The sequence below is a fragment of the Cnephaeus nilssonii genome (assembly GCF_951640355.1).
Source record: "Cnephaeus nilssonii genome assembly, chromosome: 15".
Taxonomy (NCBI): Eukaryota; Metazoa; Chordata; class Mammalia; order Chiroptera; family Vespertilionidae; genus Cnephaeus; species Cnephaeus nilssonii.
Window position 1 is genome coordinate 41452537 of NC_137086.1, and position 18581 is coordinate 41471117.

Consider the following 18581-nt stretch of genomic DNA (forward strand, 5'->3'; position numbering starts at 1 on the left):
ACAGTGAGACAGTGACCCAAGCTTGTAAGTGGCAGCTGCTTAATAAAAAAAAGTCACACCTCCAAACAATGGTTGTATGAAATACCATCAACTCTGAATAAAATCATGCTATCGTCTGGATTTCCCAAAATAAATACTGCTTGAAACTCCATGCTTTCAACTACTAAACTCCACTGTTAAGAGCAGCATAGTTTGAATGTAGCCTTCCTGGCAATTACAGCTCTCGAGCAAGGGGAGGAAGGAAAAGGATTCTTTTATCCCATAACAAGGACGGTGGTGTGGGTGGAGAATAGAACACACGAGAGAGGGAGTGGGGAAGCTGAATTGTTTCTGTAGTCCATCTGGAGTTGGGCCTTTATTATGTGCCTTCATTATTTGTTTTAAAGCACCACAAAGAACACATTCATTCTCATTCTGATACATTCTCATTCATATACAAGCACCAACCCTTCCTAAATCTAAAAAAATGGAGTTTTGCATTATCCACCACTTTGAACTGTTTCTGCCACTGATCCCTGCCATTATCAGAATAACCAAGTGGTGACAGCAGACTCTGTATTTTTTAGCCTCTTCGTTTTCCCATCTTTAAAACCAGAACAACATACATACATTAGGGTACAGTGTAATAACTGAAACAACCACCATGCCCTTGACAATTCAAGTGCCAGTGAAATGAGAGCTTAAGATATGACTCATATACTCACCCCTACAGAAGTCCATCAGAATGAGCACTTCCCATACATCACCACTGCTCACATTGTTGATACTAGAATCAATGTAACCCACAATGTTCTTGTGTCCCGACAAGTCCCTCTGTGAAGAAGAGTTAAAATATTTTCAGTTACAGACACCAATGGAAACACAATGAGCCAGTCAGTTCCGTTAGCACAGGTAACTTAAATACACAGAATAAGGAGCAGGGTCAAGAGCAGATTCCCAGTGGTCTCTGAGATTCATGGCCAGATCTTCAATAGCAATCCAAAAACCCTACTAAACCATAGCACTCTCCTGAACCCTAGAACCAAATGGACACAGGGTAATACTTGCTTACTGCATTAGTGATCCATGAAAACTGGAAGCAACACTGCGGGACCACTGCAGAGGGGCTACGAGGAGAGAAACAGTATGAGCTATTTAAACATGTGAGCTTTTAATTCAGAAAAGTGAAACTGATGTTTTTTTCCTGGTTGTAGGGAAACAAGTAAATTCAACTTGATTTAAACTGTTCATACTGTTTTTGTCCCTTTAGAACTATATAAAAGCATAAAGTTTTACAGAAACTACAATGGAATCCAGACCTAAGCATTTTGCTTGTAATTAAGCCTTTCAAGCCAACCAGCTGGTACATAAATAAGATGGGTCATGTTTCCAGCTCTCTGGTTGGAAATGCATATGATCTCCTCGGGCTGCTTGTGGAATTAATTTTGTGTCAGGACCCAGTGAGGCACCAGAAGCTGCCTCTTACCCTGGCATAGTTATTACAACATCGAAGGGGCAAATCTGTGTAGTGATGATGTTCAAAATCTAAGGTCATTAGTAAGCAAAAATTGAGCTAGGTGGAAAATATTTTTGCAAAAATCTATTATTAACTAGTTTTAATAAATTATTTTGCTTTAATAAAAAGTGGGAGAGTAAGAAAAATATGTGGTTCTGTAAGAGTCACCATACAAATTTGGCAGTCTGGACCACAGAATAGTAACTATCACCGCATAAACTAGAGATTCATTACACTGTTTAAAGTAATAAATAAAGTCTCTTGCAATCTGAAATCACATACCCAAATAAGAGGAAGCCCCACAATATCAAATGAACACAACTGAACCCTGAGCATCAAAGTTAAAACTCATTAGAACTTTCCTCTGAATGAGAGATTAAAAATGTAGTTGCCTCAGAAGGTAGACCAAAGGCAGAAATGTGACCACTGCAATTGGCAATGGGGAAGTCGTTGGAGATCCATGCAAGAACAGTTTCAGAGAGGGCATGGAATGGAGGTGAGAACTGAATTGGATTTGCAAAGAATGGGAATCAAATATATAGAGCCAGCAACTACAGATTACTCTTTCAAAACATTTTGTGCTGAAGAGAGAAGCAGCACTGAGGAAAAGAATTTTTAGGATGGGAGATAAGTGAGCAATGGAGAATGGAAGGAGCCAGGAGAAGAAAGCTGTAAGGCTGCGATAATTGATGGAACAAAGTCCCATACGTAGGTAGAAGAGGTGAGGATTCAGAGCACTGTTACAGGGACTGTCTTAGACACATCTTTCCCTGGCAAGCAGGAAGGAAATAAAAATGGATATGAATATTGGTTTAAGGCTAGGGAAAAAATTTGAGTGAGCTCAGATCTACTGTTTTGGTAGAAAGCAAAATCATCTTCAAGTATATGGGAATGAGAAAGAAGCTTGATGAGCAAAAAGTCTTAGAACAACTGCATTGGGTAACAGACAAGAGAGATAATGAGGCAGAAAAGCAGCCTCTAGAGTTCAAGTTTCTCCAAACAGAGAGTGATTTCAGGACTCATGTTTCGCAGGACTATTATTCTCTCTGCTTTTCAGTATTATCAACTCTTATGGAGTTGTTTCATTTACACAGTCCTGGAAATAGGAAGAACTGAAGAGAAGTTCTTGGAAAACAAAATGGAGCAGAAGATCGTGTCCTCCAAATGTCCACAGGAGGAATGAAAGACTAATATTTTTACACTAAACTGTTTGAAAAAGAATCAGCAATGTTGCCTGTGACTTTGTATTGCCCAAAGAGGAATAAAAAGAATCTACAATAAAAAAGCATTTGGTAGAGTCAAGAGGAGGTTAAGAGCTATTAGAGGACCCAAACTAGATAATTAACATCTGCAGATGGCATCCTAGAACAGCTTGCCAAGATGTTTGCTGATGAGTTCAAGTCCATCTTTATCTTCAACTGATAAAATTCCTGTTTATTTTATCTTCTGCAGAGATTCTGAGATATATCTCCCAGAAAAGACCACCTCTTTGGAGGGAGACCATGACTTTTAATGACTTGATGATGCAGCAATATCTCAGATCTTAGAATAAAACATCACTGGTTTATAACTGATGGAGAAGATCTGTTTGAATAGTTTTGAAATGTAGAAAAGGTCAAGAGAAAATCTTACTGCAAATTGAGACTGACTTACATTTACAGTACTCTGGCATTAGCTCCCAGCAGCTGCAGGCCAGAAGATACCCCAGCTTTCCCTGTCTTTAGTTAAAAGACCAGTCCCAGGCTTACATAATAGACTGGATATAGAGGTATGGGATGGAATCCACATTGGGAGAAGGCAGGAGGGAGGGAGGTAGGAATGAGGGAGGAGAGACAATCTCAATAACTATTCAGGAAGAAGCAGAACATGGGGAAGATGCTTTGATGCCCTTGGCTACAACTAGCATCTGGAATATTGGGATAAATATCTATATGGTGAGTGTAAGTCAAAACCTGAGTTTTAGGGTGTGGGGAATGTTCAGTTAACTATAGATCAGATCAGTTTATATTACATGATTTTAACAGTGGTAAGTCTAAAGAGATTGTGTTGTCATTTCAAACTTTATTTTTAAATTAACATTAAGCAAGATAAATAAAGTACCGACAAACATGTTATTAGAAGACCTACTTTATTAAATAGATATCTAGAGTGGTTTAGAGTTAGCTTATTAACTTTCATATTTAACTGCTTAAAATCTTTTTTCACAAACACACACAAAAACTAGCATTTGAAAATCAGCCCTTCAACCCAGATCCTATAGATCACAAATTTCAAGTTTATCTGGGATCCTAATTAATGATGCTTGTAGTACAGAACAGTATTCTATCCTTAACTTCACAATTCCTATAGCAGAATTCCTACTTAAAAATCTTAAGGCATTATAAGAAAACAGAGGACTCAATTCCTAAATATATACCTAAAAACCTTTATATTCATGTGCAAGAAAACAAAGATAGCATTCTAAATAGCATATCAATAATATCACTCACCTCAAAATAGTAAAAGTATTGCATATAACTAATTTCCCTACATATCATTTCTCAAGCCACCCTTCCTTGCAATGTCAGCATTAAACCTACAGATTCTTACAGTGCTTACATTTGCGTAAAGTAAGTTTCTAAAAGGTATATTAACCCCCTTTGACCCTCTATTCAAATATTCAATATTTTCTGAATTTGAGTCAACATTATTGCTACCTACTTCTAGAACCACACTAGGGTTGCACAGACCCTTTTAACCAAATTTCAGCTTAATTTAAAAGATGAAGAAAAGCAGTGCTAAAGCCTGAAATTAATTTCTCTCTCCCAAAGTTGCTTTGTAAAGGAGTCTTTTGCCTTACTTTTCCTTCTCAATAACTCTAAATTTCCTTTATAACTCTCCTCTCCAAGGAGTTATTCACAGGCATACAAAAACTGTCAAGTCCAGTGTAGTAGTGAAAGGAAAAACTCTGATATCTGGGCTGGTCCTGGAGTTATAGAAGGCCAAGGTATCTGGGGCCATTGTGGGTTTACCTATATAAGAAGTCCTAGATATTCTCCTATCTACACTCAAATGTACTCTCCTTTTCCCAAGTCGTACCATTAATTAATCCTGTACTTACTGAATAGATCTTTAACGTCATTTAGAGTCTGATTCAAAGTAGTGTGGTCAAACGCTCATATAAATATGAATCAGCTGAGGGTTCTGTTTAAAAACAGATTCTAGCCCCGGCTTAGAAACATAAAAAGGGAATCTTTAAAACTGAAATAATAATTGCTTAGTTGAAAATATATGAAATATCTAAATAAGTTGAAAATTATGCCCACACAAATACCTGCACACAGATGTTTATAGCTGCTTTATTCATAACTGCTAAAATGTGGGAGCAACCAAAATATCCTTCAGTAGGTGAAAAGGTAAACTGTGATACATTCATCCAAAGAAATATTACTCAGCCCTAAAAATAAATGAGCTATCAAGCCATAAAAAAGACATGAAAAACCTTAAATGCATATTACTGAGAGAAGCCAATCAGAAAAGGCTATACACTGAGTCATACTAAATAATTTCAACTATATCAAGTTCTGAAAAAGGCAAACTATGGCAAGAGTAAAAAAAAATAAAAAAATAAAAATCAGTGGTTGCTAGGGATTGGGGAGGGGAGATCAAGAATTAGCAATGTCAGCATGTTAATTAGAAATATAGCAAATCAATCAACTAAAAGTGGTTGCCTTGGGACCCTGAAATGGCATAGGAGGAGCCCTTGGGGGAATTGCTTGACGTTTTTTGTAACAAGTTTATTTAGTTCACCTACTCGAGTATTTAAGTTTTTTAAAAATATAAACAAAAATCGAGACAAAACTCCCACAGCTAATACCTGGCTGGACCAGAACTTGAACCCACATAATTTAATTCCTAATCAGGTTCATTAATTTGTGAGCGCCTATGGGCCTGTGTCTTCTTAGTTCATCTACTCCAGTGCCTGCTTAGCACAAAGTAAGCCCTCGAACATGTTTATAAATGAGTGGAAGAAAGTTCAAGAGTGGAATTGCTTTGCTAACACCAGAAAATGAATGAGAAGAGCATTCCAGGCAGAGAAAATAGCAGAAGCAAAGACAGGAAATAAAGTGTGAGAGCTGAGCAAGGAAGGGGCAAGGTGAGAGTAGTAAGCATCCAGAAAACCCATGAGGTGGATAAAGGAAAATACCAGTACAGTGAGCACAGTCATTTTGAGTTGTGTGGCAAGGTAGTGGGAAAACACTGGTGCCTTGTGGACAGATCCTCATGGCCCTGACTATATTTACTAGTATATGAGCCTTAGGGGTTTTTGTTTATTTGTTTTGCAATAATGACAGCAACACATTTCTATCAATAGTTACTTCCCAAATAGTTTCAGCTTTCTGGAATTCAAAGTAGTACCAGGCTCTCTAAAATTCTGAATTCCTTCAGTAGCTCAACTATAATATAACTAGTTACTCTAAGTAGCCACAGAAAGGGCAATCCCACAAGGGGTGGGTAGGGGCAAGCAAAGCCTGGTGGAATCCCTACAATGCCATCCTCATCCACTTTTTAGATCTCTTTACAAAAGCATTAAAATCCAGAGCACAAATGAATCATCTCTTGATGAACATGCTATTACCATTACTCATATATTAATTTCATCCAAAGTTTATTAAGTATTTACTCTGTCAAGCAATGCGCTGGAATATAAAGTTTCTGATTTTAAATAACTTACTTTCTGATAGCAGTACTATTTATAAAATAACAAGATAAACAATATAATTGACATTAACAAAAGCACTGTGGAGAGGGAGTAGGGGAGGGTGGGGGTAAGGGGAGAGATCAACCAAAGGACTTATAGGCATGCATATAAGCCTAACCAATGGACACAGACACCAGGGGGGTGAGGGCATGAGTGGGGGAGGGTGGGGGGTTAATGGGGGAATGAGGACACATATGTAATACATTAATCAATAAATAAATTTAAAAATTTTTTTAAAGTACCGTGGAAACATGATGGATTAAAGACTATTTACATTTTTTACATATAATGTTAAACAGGTGAAAGAGGCAACTCCAACAAACTCCATCACTCTGCCTTGATCATAATCAATTCATTGCCAATCTTGTTCTCTTCCAAATCCACTCATTAACTTCAAGACATCATATTATTTTATCTACAAATATTTTGTCATATACCTCTAATAGATAGGAACTCTTTTTAAAAACATATTAATCTGTATCTTGAAAACTAAGTTTTTAAGATATAATTAACATATAATAAAATGCACAGATCTTAAGGTGCTCAACAATTATACAGGCTTGTGTAACCACTACCCAAAACAAGGTATAAAACATTTCTATGGCCCAGAAAGTTCCCACCTGCCCTTTTCTAATCAATTTCTTACACCCTAACTGCTTTCTGACTTTCATTACCAAGGATCACTTTTGCCTGTTCTTAGACTTTTATAAATGAAATCATAGAGTAAGAGGTTTCTAGGCCAAAAAAGAGAAAAGCATTCCAGGTGGAAAGAACTACATGTACAAAATAAAAATGTGTGGAAAGATATGTCACAGAATGCTGAAAAGCTCAAGGGAGTTGAAAACTGGACTGGTAACTGATAGAAGACAAGACTAGAAGAAGAGGCTTGTTGAAAAGCTAGGGTTTCCAGATTAAACTCTACAGTTAATTCTGGGAACCATGTTGTGAAATAAATTTTCCCAATGCCCAAAACTATTTCTCAGACCTAAAAAATATAGCTGTTCTTTCAATAGGTCCCTTTCTCTTCAACCCTGCAACCGAAGGTGACCAAGGCAGGAGCAGCATCCTACACCCCAATGCTGTTCATTCCCATCATGTGCAGAGGCCTCTCGGCCACTGCAGGAAAGGAAACAATGCCCCCCCCCTGCCTTTCTTATGAGAGGGCACAGTCTCTTCCCACCCCCATTTTAAATAAGCAGTCTCAAGTCTGAGGGGCAGCCTTACCATTATCTGGATTTCTCGCTTGCACACTTGGAGATCATACTCATTGTTGACAAACATGCGTTTCAAGGCACATTTCATTCCATTGCTTGTCCTTACTAGAAACACGATAGCAAATCCACCTGTGAGAGAAACAAACACACAAGTTCTTCTGAGTCACTTTGGAAAAGTCAATGACTATGGTGGCTGCTGTCACTGTTGGTGGTGCTGATGCCACTGTCATCTACGCTTAGCACGGGCCTGGCTTTGAAGGCAATCTTAGATTCTCAGGACTCAGAGGCAATCGGGTGGCAGAAATCAGAGAAATTGTTCCTAAACACCAATCTCAAGAGAAAGGAACAATAGTAACTACCTTCAAAAGAACCTACAAATAGATAAACAGATGAAAGGGAAAAAACTACATTCCAACTACTGTCCGAGGCACTTTGAGCTCTTAATTCTAACCAGAATCCTGTGAAGCTCAGTGTTATTTTTCCCTTTAATGCAATAATTACTAGCTGAAGCATTCTTAAATACTTTAAATTTGTTACACCTTAGTGTTCCACAAATCCTTAGAACTCCTAACCTTGTCATCACTCCCCATACACTGTATGAAGTGTTTTGTGTAATTGTTAAAAGGGGTTATAGATAGATAAGGTGCTGCACAGCTGTCAAAGTTGAAGGCTTTGGGATAAGCAGAACCTATACTGGACACTTAGTCCATCTGCTTGCTCGTGTACCTTCATAATTTAGCTTGAACTATTTGTGCATTGAGCCTATGTAACAACAACAACAAATCACTGCACAGAGGTAATCACTAATTGGATGAAGGAGAATGCAGAGGGAAGTCATCAGTACGGGAACTTGAGTTGAAGTTATGGCATTGGTTTGGGGCTAACAGCCATATGCAAAATTAATAGAGCAATCATCAGTGATTATAGACATCTCAGGCCTGAGATAGGACTTGGGTCTTGACTGCCACTCTAGTTCCTCTGAAGCCCAGCTGCACTTCAACACCTGTCTGTTGATGTTCACAGAATTTCCTATTGCATCTTTACAATAATTATTCCTTTTTAAGTCAGCTTGAGTAAGTTTCTGTTCCTTACAACCAAAGAGAGCTTTAATCATAAAACACTGTTTCATGTTAAAATACACACATAATTCCGTGTTAGAAATTTTTTAATGGAATCAAATGTTCCAATGTGTATATTGATAACTATTTACTGGAAACTGCATGTTTGTATATTTACTGTCACTATGCTCTTCTTCAGTATTCAGATAAACATTAAAATTTACCATATAATCCTTTTTTATTTGTCTAAAGTTTTTCATATATCTCCTTTTTCCCTGCTTGACACCCTCTCCACCCCCCAGTAATCTTTATTTTTTCTAAATATATTTTTTTAATTATAGTGACATGTAATATTAGTTTCAGGTATAAACCCTATGTTTAGACATTTATATAACTTATGAATCACCCAAATAAATCTTTAATTTCAACTGTCATCTCTTTAATCTTTGTACCTCAATAACATTTTCCATTTTTTCCTAATACTTTAAATTACACTTACACTGCTCAATTGTCAATTGTAATTCTACAACTTTGAGTATTTACAAAAAGAGATTTTTAACCCTCACATGCACTTATAAAGAGAGACCTTGCCGAAACCGGTTTGGCTCGGTAGATGGAGCGTTGGCCTGCGGACTGAAGGGTCCCGGGTTCGATTCCGGTCAGTGGCATGTACCTTGGTTGCAGGCACATCCCCAGTGAGGGGTGTGCAGGAGGCAGCTGATTGATGTTTCTCTCTCATCGATGTTTCTAACTCTCTATCCCTCTCTCTTCCTCTCTGTAAAAAATCAATAAAATATATATACACTAGAGGCCCAGTGCATGAAATTCATGCACGGGGGGAGTCCCTAGGCCTGGCTGGTGATCAGGGCCGATCTGTGGGGCAACTGGCAGGGAATTGGGCCCCCCCACCCCCGCTAGCACCCGCCTTGGCCGGCCTGGTGCTGCCTGCTCGCCGGCCCGCCCCCCCCCCCCCCCCCCGCTGCCACTGCCACTCGCTTCCCTCTGTGGGAGGCGATCAGGGGGCAGCGCTGATCTGCTCGCCAGCCAGCCCCGCCCCCTGACGCTGCCCACTCGCTGGCCGGCCTCGCCCCCTGCCTCTGTGGCTGCCGCTCACCTCCCTCTGCAGGGTGACTGGCAGGGCGATCAGGAGGCCCCCCACTGGCACCCGCCTTGGCTGGCCTGGGGTCTGCGGGCTGGGGGTAGCTCCTGCATTGAGCATCTGCCCCCTGGTGGTCAGTGTGCATCACAGTGACCGGTCATTCCACCGGTCGTTCCATTTGGTCGATTTGCATATTAGGCTTTTATTATACAGGATATAGAGAGAGAGAGAGAGGGAGACCTTATCACACATTCACCCCAAAAAATGTCAATGCTAAGATGCAAATTTATTACAATTTAATTTTTTCAATATCTGAAATTTTCTTATTACAAATATGCACATTTAATAAAGTGCTATTTGTCTCCCCTCCAAAAAAAGGCTATTAAAATTCATGATGTGTCTTAAAATCAAGTAGAACTGAGGAAAACGATAGTATAAAGTATAAAATTTCAATGTATATTCATACCCGTTTTGTAAACAGTCTAAGTTGTGTTTCATGTTATAGATATTTTGAATTTTGAAAAAAATCACAGAACTACAAATTTTATACCAGTAGTGCCTGTAGAGAACATTAAGTTCAAGCATTTTGCTTTATGGGTAGAGAAATCTATTGAGGCTTAGGAGTCCCAGGGCTAGCTATGGGCAGAACCTGGGACAGTGTCAATCTCCTGATTGTCCAAAATATGTTCTTTCCAGTTCATGTATCTTAGAGAAACTGTGCAATCCCCTGATAGTGCTGACAGTGCTGCAGAACAAAAATTGGGAATGGTTATTTCCTGCAGTTCTGTGATGCATGGCACCACTAAAGAACAAGGCTGTTCTTTCAGAAGCAAGTTAACGATGCAGCAATTTGATGTAACTGCCACCAGATGGGGGCAGTGTAGTTTTCTTCACCAGGTAGCAAGATGTCCTTTCCAGCCACTAATGAAGAAATGAGTCAGATGCCTACCACACAATCTAGACAAGCACAACTGGTCGAAAAGAGCCAGTCCAGATTCTCAAAGCCCACGACCTTCATAAATCTAAAGGCAGAGCAATAAACCATTATGCCTAATAGAAACAGAACCATTTTATTAAGCATCTATGCCTATCCAAGGGCCTATATGCAGGTGAGAAGCATTTAAATCAGGGTTCCTTGACAGTGCGATCAAAATCAAAGCCTGAAAGGACTGCCAATAGAAAAATCTTGGCCAATATAAACTGTGTAGTTGACCAAATAGAGATGTAAATTACTAGAAGGTAGAGGGGAGATAGCATTACTCAAGATACATCTCCAGTACACATGGACCAGGGTTCAGGCCATTGCAGAAGGCAGCTATATAACTATTAATAGAGATGCTCATTTCAGATTGAGTTGCATCACAAGAGCTTGATTAAATGGAAAAATTTTACGCTGAGGTGGGGATAGTTTGAACAGAGATAAGCACAGCCAACATTCAATAGAGCCTGTGCCACTCTCTCTGCCTACCGGCATTTTCTGAAATACTAAAATAATCTCCATGTTTTTACTGGAATGAATTTTTTGGATAATTCATAAATTTATTGAATCACAAAAGGAAAAAAGATTTGATCCATTTTGTGAGGTAAGCAAGTAAAACAGGTAAGTTAACTGTGGCACATACACACTTTTGCCTATGAGATATATGGGAATATTTTTTTTTACTTCCACAAAGAAACATGTTTCTTCCCACTTTCCCTAAAATATATAGCACTCTTGGTCTAACTTTCTCCTAATTTTTGATAATGTAGATAAGTACTTTCTACTCATTAGATAGATATTTTGTCTATTTGGTTCCCCTCTGTATAATCATGTCCTAAAATAAAGAGGGCACTCTAAAATGAATTAACTTTCCTCTTAATGTTACTATAGAGAATAGAAAAGGCTACAGAGTGTGGTGGAGACTGTAGGAAACTAAAGGGTATGGCCCACAAAAAAACAACAGCTACCTATCTTCCGGCGTATAAGACGACTTTTTAACCCAGGAAAATCTTCTATACGCCCAGTCGTCTTATACGCCGGAAAATACGGTACTACACAACTTCAGGCACTTGTTGTCATGTAGGAATATGGACCCAGTTTTGTCAGATCTGCTCACTTCTAAAGATAAACTGAAAAAAACAAACAAAAAAAGATAAACTGGAAACACAAAACTTTATGTGCAATCTAGTTTTAAACACTGGCAACTAGTCATATTTTAAATAAATGGACAGGCCAACACTATAGAGCAGTGGTTCTCAACCTTTCTTTCTTTTTCTTTTTTTTAATATATTTTATTGATTTTTTTACAGAGAGGAAGGGAGAGGGATAGAGAGTTAAAAACATCGATGAGAGAGAAACATCGATCAGCTGCCTCCTGCATACCCCCTACTGGGGATGTGCCTGCAACCAAGGTACATGCCCTTGACCAGAATCGAACCCGGGACCCTTCAGTCCGCAGGCAGGGACTCTATCCACTGAGCCAAACCGGTTTTGGCGGTTCTCAACCTTTCTAATGCCACGACCCTTTAATACAGTTCCTCATGTTGTGGTGACCCCCAACCATAAAATTATTTTCGTTGCTACTTCATAACTGTAATTTTGCTACTGTTATGAACTGTAATATAAATATCTGTGTTTTCCGATGATCTTAGGCGACCCTGCTAGCGGTTCTTAACCTGTGGGTCGCGACACCATCCTACACTAGTATAATAAAAGCCTAATATGCTCAGTGTCCAGTCAACCGGTTGGCAGTTCAACCAATCAAAGTGTAATAGGCTAATGATATGCTAAGGCTGCTCAACCACTCGCTATGATGTGCACTAACCACCAGGGGGCGGACAGTCAACTGGCTGACCAGTCGCTATGATGTGCACTGACCACCTGGGGGCAGACACTCCAACCGGTAGCTTAGCTTGTAGCTGGGGTCCGGCTGATCGGGACTGGGTGAGACGGGCCGGACACGCCCTAAAGCCCTCCCATGGTCCCTCCCTGCCTGGCCAACCTCCCACATTTCTCCCAGGCCCTGATCATGGGAATGGCTAGGTCACATGGTAAGTGTATATTCAGCTTTATAAGAAACTGCTTACCAGTTCGCCACAGTGGTTGTACCATTTCACACTCCCAACTGCCACATGTGAGAGTTTGGGTTGTTCCATATCCTCACCAACTCGATACTGTCAGCCTTTTTATTTTAGCCATTCTTGTGAGTGTATAGTGATATTTCTTTGTGGTTTTAATTTGCATTTTGTCATAGATCCTTCATCATTTATATTCCTAGGATTAGCTGCTCCCACCATTTTTTTGATAAAAGGCTTTAATAAGCATAGGATCATGGGAGTCACCAATGAAATTACTGAGATAATCTGGACTTCTCCCTCTCAAGCAAAGATGACAGAAGTGCCTCCTTCTCTCCTGACAGAAGAATGCAAATGAGAATTTTTAATACACAGAGGGGGGGTTATAATCTCTAAAATCTCTTCCAACTCATGATCAAGAGATCATGGTCATCAGCATCATTATGACTGAAACTTGTAAAACAAAACCTCCTCAGGAGCCTGCTCATGATATTCAATACCATATCAGCAATGGGGCTTTTGAAGGACTAAGTGTAGTACCTCTCCTGGCTTGGTCTCAAATACTGAGTCATGCTGGATGGTACCAGACCCCAGGGGCAGTTCTGAAGGAATCAAGACAATTAGTGACTTCCACTTACTAGTAGCAAGGAAAAGTGAGGGATGGGGGAAGGTGAGCAGGAAGGAAAGAAAAACAGCAAACTGATTATCTGAGTAGCAATGTGCACAGAGATGGGAAACAGCTGGGCAGACAAAGAGAATGATTAGACCATGAGACAAAGAAGCCCATCATGGTGCTGAGGCAGGGTTTCTGGATTTGCTGTCAAAGAAGTTTTGGTGGATATTTTAAAATTGGGCCAAGATTCTAGGCATTAAAATCTGCTGCCTGCTTATTTCCTGCAGGTTAAAGAAAACTTCCTTTGCTAACTAACATCAGCCCCATCTACACCTTTAGGAATGGCTTTCACTTATCTGAGATAAAAGGAAAAACCAACCAAAGAAGCCAGACGTTACTAAAATGAGAGAAAACAGCCAGACCCATAATCTGACCCCCATCTTCCACTTTGTTTCTCTTTTAGAATAAGGTTTAACCCGCTGAATGACGTTTACTTAACGCAGTTTCTCTTTGAATCACAGGAGGAGAAATGAACATAAAATAAAATAGCATTCTGAGATTTTTCTAAACAATCAGATGGAGAACCCGTTAAAGTACAATTTATCTGGAAGATATAAAAGAAGGGGCAACACTGGACAAATTAGTGGATCCTTTTGGCTTCCATTTCCTCAACTGCAGAAATTAAGACTAAATTATTGCTTTTAAAACTCCGTTCCTCAGAGCCCTGGGATTACAGGAGGTATGTACTTCATTGCCCCAATGATGTAAAAATGACTCCACTTAAGGATAGGGCTCTGCACACAGCTTCCTTTTATCTGTTTAATATTAATTCTGAAAAAGATGCTAGGACAAAAAGGGGAAGACAACACCTCTTAAAGAAGAAGAAAAAAGTACACAAAGAATAGTCTGTAGATCTATATAAAAGTATTTTAAAGAAAAAAGGACTACACCACTGCCAGTCATGCAAACAGCCCTTAAACACACCTCCTGCAGATACACGTATGTGGAGGCAGCTTCTGGGAAGGGTGGGCTGTGGCACTACATCCATTTTACGTTGAGACTATGTAGCATTCCTTTAGAGTCCACAGGTTCAGGCAAGCCACAAGCTCTCTGAGGCCCTGTCCTCTCACAATAAAAGGCCACTGAGATCTATCTCAGCTTTGTGGAGGCTTACATGATAAGCAAAGCACTTAGCACATAGGAGACATGTGATGAATCTTGGTATTCCCTCCTTACCTCCACTCCTACCGCCCCCCCCCCCCAAAAAAAAAAAAATCCTTTGTATTTGTATGACACTTATCATAAAGTTCTCAATCTGGAATATCTTCTTGAGATCAAGGGCAAAAACCCAAATGCTTATAGCCCGACAGATCATCTAAAGGAGGGACACAGCCCAGGTATAACACAATATATGCAGGGAGTCTGGTGAAATGGACTCACTGACTGGGGAGCATAGGGGACTGCGCAAACCAGATGTGCACACCTTAGCTCAGTGGTCGGCAAACCACGGTTTGCCGCTCTGTTGACTAATGAGTTTGCCGACCACTGACCTAGACTCTCGATTCCAATAATTACAGGCTGTTGTTGTTCCTTGTGATTAAGCCCCTATTAGCTCATGGGGAGCCGTTTGTCAACATCAGTCAATTTTGGCCATGGTGAAATTTGGGCCGAGGGTTGCCCTGTTTTTTTATTTCCAGGAGAAGCTGGATTTTTAGGTAAAATCTTCTGATTTTTAAATCCAGGCAACAAACTTTCAGAAAATCTGTTGCACCCTGTCAGGTTAAGGAAAAGCTATTTCTACGCTAGGACTATACTAGACAGCCCTGCTCCAATCTTTATGGGAACCTTGTGAAGTAAGCAGGGCATGTATTACAATCTCCACTGTATTGGGAAACTGAGGCACAGTGGCCTCCTTCCTACTGCCACGTAGTGGCAGGACCAGGGCTCAAATCCAGGCGTACCAATCCCTGGCTCTCATCTTGGTCCACTCTCTCCTACTGCCGTCCCCTCCCATAAGCAGCGGCGCACCATGCAGGAACATCTCCACTACCAGGGAAGGTCAGAGCTAAGACCCAGTGAAAGGCAAGGGAGGCTGACCAAAGCTTTACCTCTCTAGCTGACCAGGTGGAATAGAGTCCTCTGCACCGTGTGAACTTGAGCGCACTGTCTGCAGTGTCTGTGAATTCCCATAGGCAGTGACAACCAAGAGGCTTACAAACAGCCACCTACAATATATTCATATTGAAGACACTGCCAAAAGTTTCAGAAGAAACAAAAATTTTCAAAACTTCAGAACAGATGGCAAGGAGCAAAGCAAAGATTTCACAGGAGAAAAGGTCAATCTGAAGCATTCATCACAGTGGGAACTTGGGGTTTGTTTTTTAACATTCATCTCTCCACACTTGCCTCAAATTAAAAATCACCATTTGCCAGCTCCTTCTGGGGAGCATGTCAAAGCAGTCCTTGAACACCCAGATGGGGGATGACTTGAGGTATTCAACTTCCTCTCTTCCCATCAGGAGCTGTGGGCACAAGCCGGAGGCAAACTCTGGCAGTGGAAGAGAAGCACCAATAAAATCCAATCAAGGCCACAGCCCAGACTCAACACTGGCAATAGGTTCTTCCTTTCCAGGATGGTAATAACTGGGGAGCATTTCCAGTTCAAGGTGTTGGGCAAGAGTATTTTTTAAAAAAAGACATTTCCAGGGAAGTCACCTGCCTACCTGGAACAAAAGGTTAGAGTTTCAAGAAATCGAGTTGGCTCACACACACCAAAGGCTTGTGAATTACTGCCCATAGAACCACTGCAAATTGGGCCTGGCCTGTCAACAGCTAAGACCCACCAAAAGAGGGCCTTTCCCAGAGCTCCCTGGCCCACATTCCATGTACCGTTACCATGGGGGTAACTATCCTATATAATAAAAGGGTAATATGCAAATAGACCGAACAGCAGAACATCAGAACCACCAATCAAAGCATAATATGCTAATGATATGCTAAGGCTGCTCAACCACTCGCTATGACGTGCACTTACCATCAGGGGGCAGACAATCAACTGGTCAACCAGTCACTATGACGTACACTGACCACCAGGGAGCAGACAGTCAACCGGTCAACCAGTGGCTATGATGTGCACTGACCACCAGGGGACAGATGCTCCAACAGATAGGTTAGCTTGCTGCTGGGGTCTGGCCGATCAGGACTGAGGGAGATGGGCTGGACATGCTCTGGAGCCCTCCCACGGTCCCTCCCCAGCCCCATCATGGGGTCCCTCAGCCTGGCCTGCACCCTCTCGCAATCTGGGACCCCTCAGGGGATGTCAGAGAGCCGGTTTCAGCCTGATCCCACAGGCCACTCCTCTTGGGAGGGAGCCACATGCAGGGCTCATGGCTGGCGAGCGCTACTGAGGCAGTGCAAGCCTCTCGATCGGGACTGATTGGGCGCGATCCCACGGCAGGCGGCAGGCACAGTGGGGCCAGGATGAGTGGGAATGGCAAAAAGGAGCTGCAGGCGGCATTGGACTGTGGGTTTCAGCCCGATCCCTGCAGGCCACCCAGAGGGACCACACCCATACACGAATTTGTGCACCGGGTCTTTAGTCTGGCAAATAAAGAGAGAAATAATCACAGATATGAGTAGGACCATATTCTTTGTTCACTTACATTCACTGAGTAGCTTCCCCACGTCAGACTAAACCATTTTCTATTCTCTATAGCTAGGGTGATCTTTTAAAAACAGAAACTGTGTATCATCCACCTATTTGAAACTCCTTAGTGGCTTCTCGCCCCTCTCAGAATAAAGCTCCAAATGCTAATGATGGCAAGCGAGGCCCTATGTGATAGGGTGTGATCTCTCTCCAGCGTCATTCAAACACAACAGCTTTTCACAGCTCACTCTGTTCCAGCCACAACTGTCTTCTTTCTTCCTCAATGTTGCTTATATTTCACCCTTCCTAAGGATTTTTGTGCATGCTTCTCCCTTTGCCCTATTCACCTCATTCTTGTACTGACCATCTCCTACTCCTATGTCCCTTGTTATACATAGCACCCTATAATGTTTCCTTCAGGGCATCTCAGGAGAATATTCAATATTTAGGTGGGTAATCCCTGGTTTGGTGCCTTATTTTCCTAAACCCTGTAAACTGCACAAGGACAAGGACAATGACTGACTCACTGTGGCCTCTGTCATCCAGCACAGTGCCTACTAAGAAAGGCACTCAAGTGTTTGTTACACAGTGTATGTGCCTAGTACTATAAAAAATACCCCCCCTACAAAAAACAAAAAAACAAAACACTATACAGCTCTGGCCAGTATGGCTCAGTTGGTTGAGCATCATCCCATGCACCGAAAGGTTGCTGGTTTGATTCCTGGTCAGGCACATAGCCAGGTTACAGGTTTGATCCCTGGTCAGAGTGTGTATGGGAGGCAGCTGATATCTCTCTCTCTCTCTCTCTCTCTCTCCCTTCTCTCTCTCCCCCGCTTCCTTTCCTCCCTCCCTTCCTCTCTCTCTCAAATCAATAAAAAAGAATTTTTTAAAGCCAAACACTACATAGTCTCAGCCTTTCAGAAGGTTAGAATCCAGTTTGGGACAGAAGGGACACATTTTGTGAGAAGGGCCCTCCATGATAAGGTAGTCTACCCTTCAGAGAAAAACCCAGCACACTGAGAGCTGTGTGAGACTGGAGCCCACAGGACGACATCCTGGGACAATATCTGCAAGGTGCAGCTTTATGGAGAGCTTTACAGAAATCTCTGTGCTGTCACAGAGTGCCACTTGTTCTATGTGCAATCCCTTCTTTTAAAAATAACACTTGAACTGGATATAAAAACACTCTTCAGTTGAGAAGGAAAAGAAATCAAACATCGCAGTGCTCAATCCTGCATCAATCCCTCACCTGAAGGAGTGGAGAGTCTCTTGGACATGGACTATCTCAGCCCGCTAAGCCCCTGGTGCCAGCAATCTCCTAATAAGTGGTGTGCACACAAATAGAGCAGCTGAGGTCAGCCAGAGGGTGTGGCATCCATGCCCAGATGTCAGCACCCCACCGCAGACACCCAAGCTCTGGCTCTAATCATTTCCACCAAGACTTGATGTGTGTTACTAGTCCACATTCTCCAAAGGAGAATTGGGGTTTTAACAAAGCCAAAGCTTGGCTGGCATTCTCTTGGCTCTCAACTTTTAATTCCAGAGCACTCCACTTTAACTTCATGCTTCAAAACTTACTTCGTTTTCTACACTTACTGCTTTTGCAATAAGATCAGGTCAACTAGCTGTGTTCCAGAAAGAGCATCCTGTTCCAAAAAGAA

General features: G+C 41.3%; 1 protein-coding gene across 5 annotated transcripts in view; it reads right to left on the reverse strand.

The window, feature by feature from the left end:
- AAK1 (AP2 associated kinase 1) overlaps window positions 1-18581 on the reverse strand; it is a 139506-nt gene that overhangs the window by 64951 nt on the left and 55974 nt on the right. For all 5 annotated transcript variants that reach the window (XM_079792780.1, XM_079792778.1, XM_079792779.1 and 2 more), the window contains exons 3-4: window positions 7461-7579; window positions 705-813 (exon numbers count right to left, since the gene is read on the reverse strand). In XM_079792780.1, the coding sequence (XP_079648906.1) occupies window positions 705-813; window positions 7461-7579 (228 nt within the window). The remainder of the gene's footprint in view (window positions 1-704; window positions 814-7460; window positions 7580-18581) is intronic.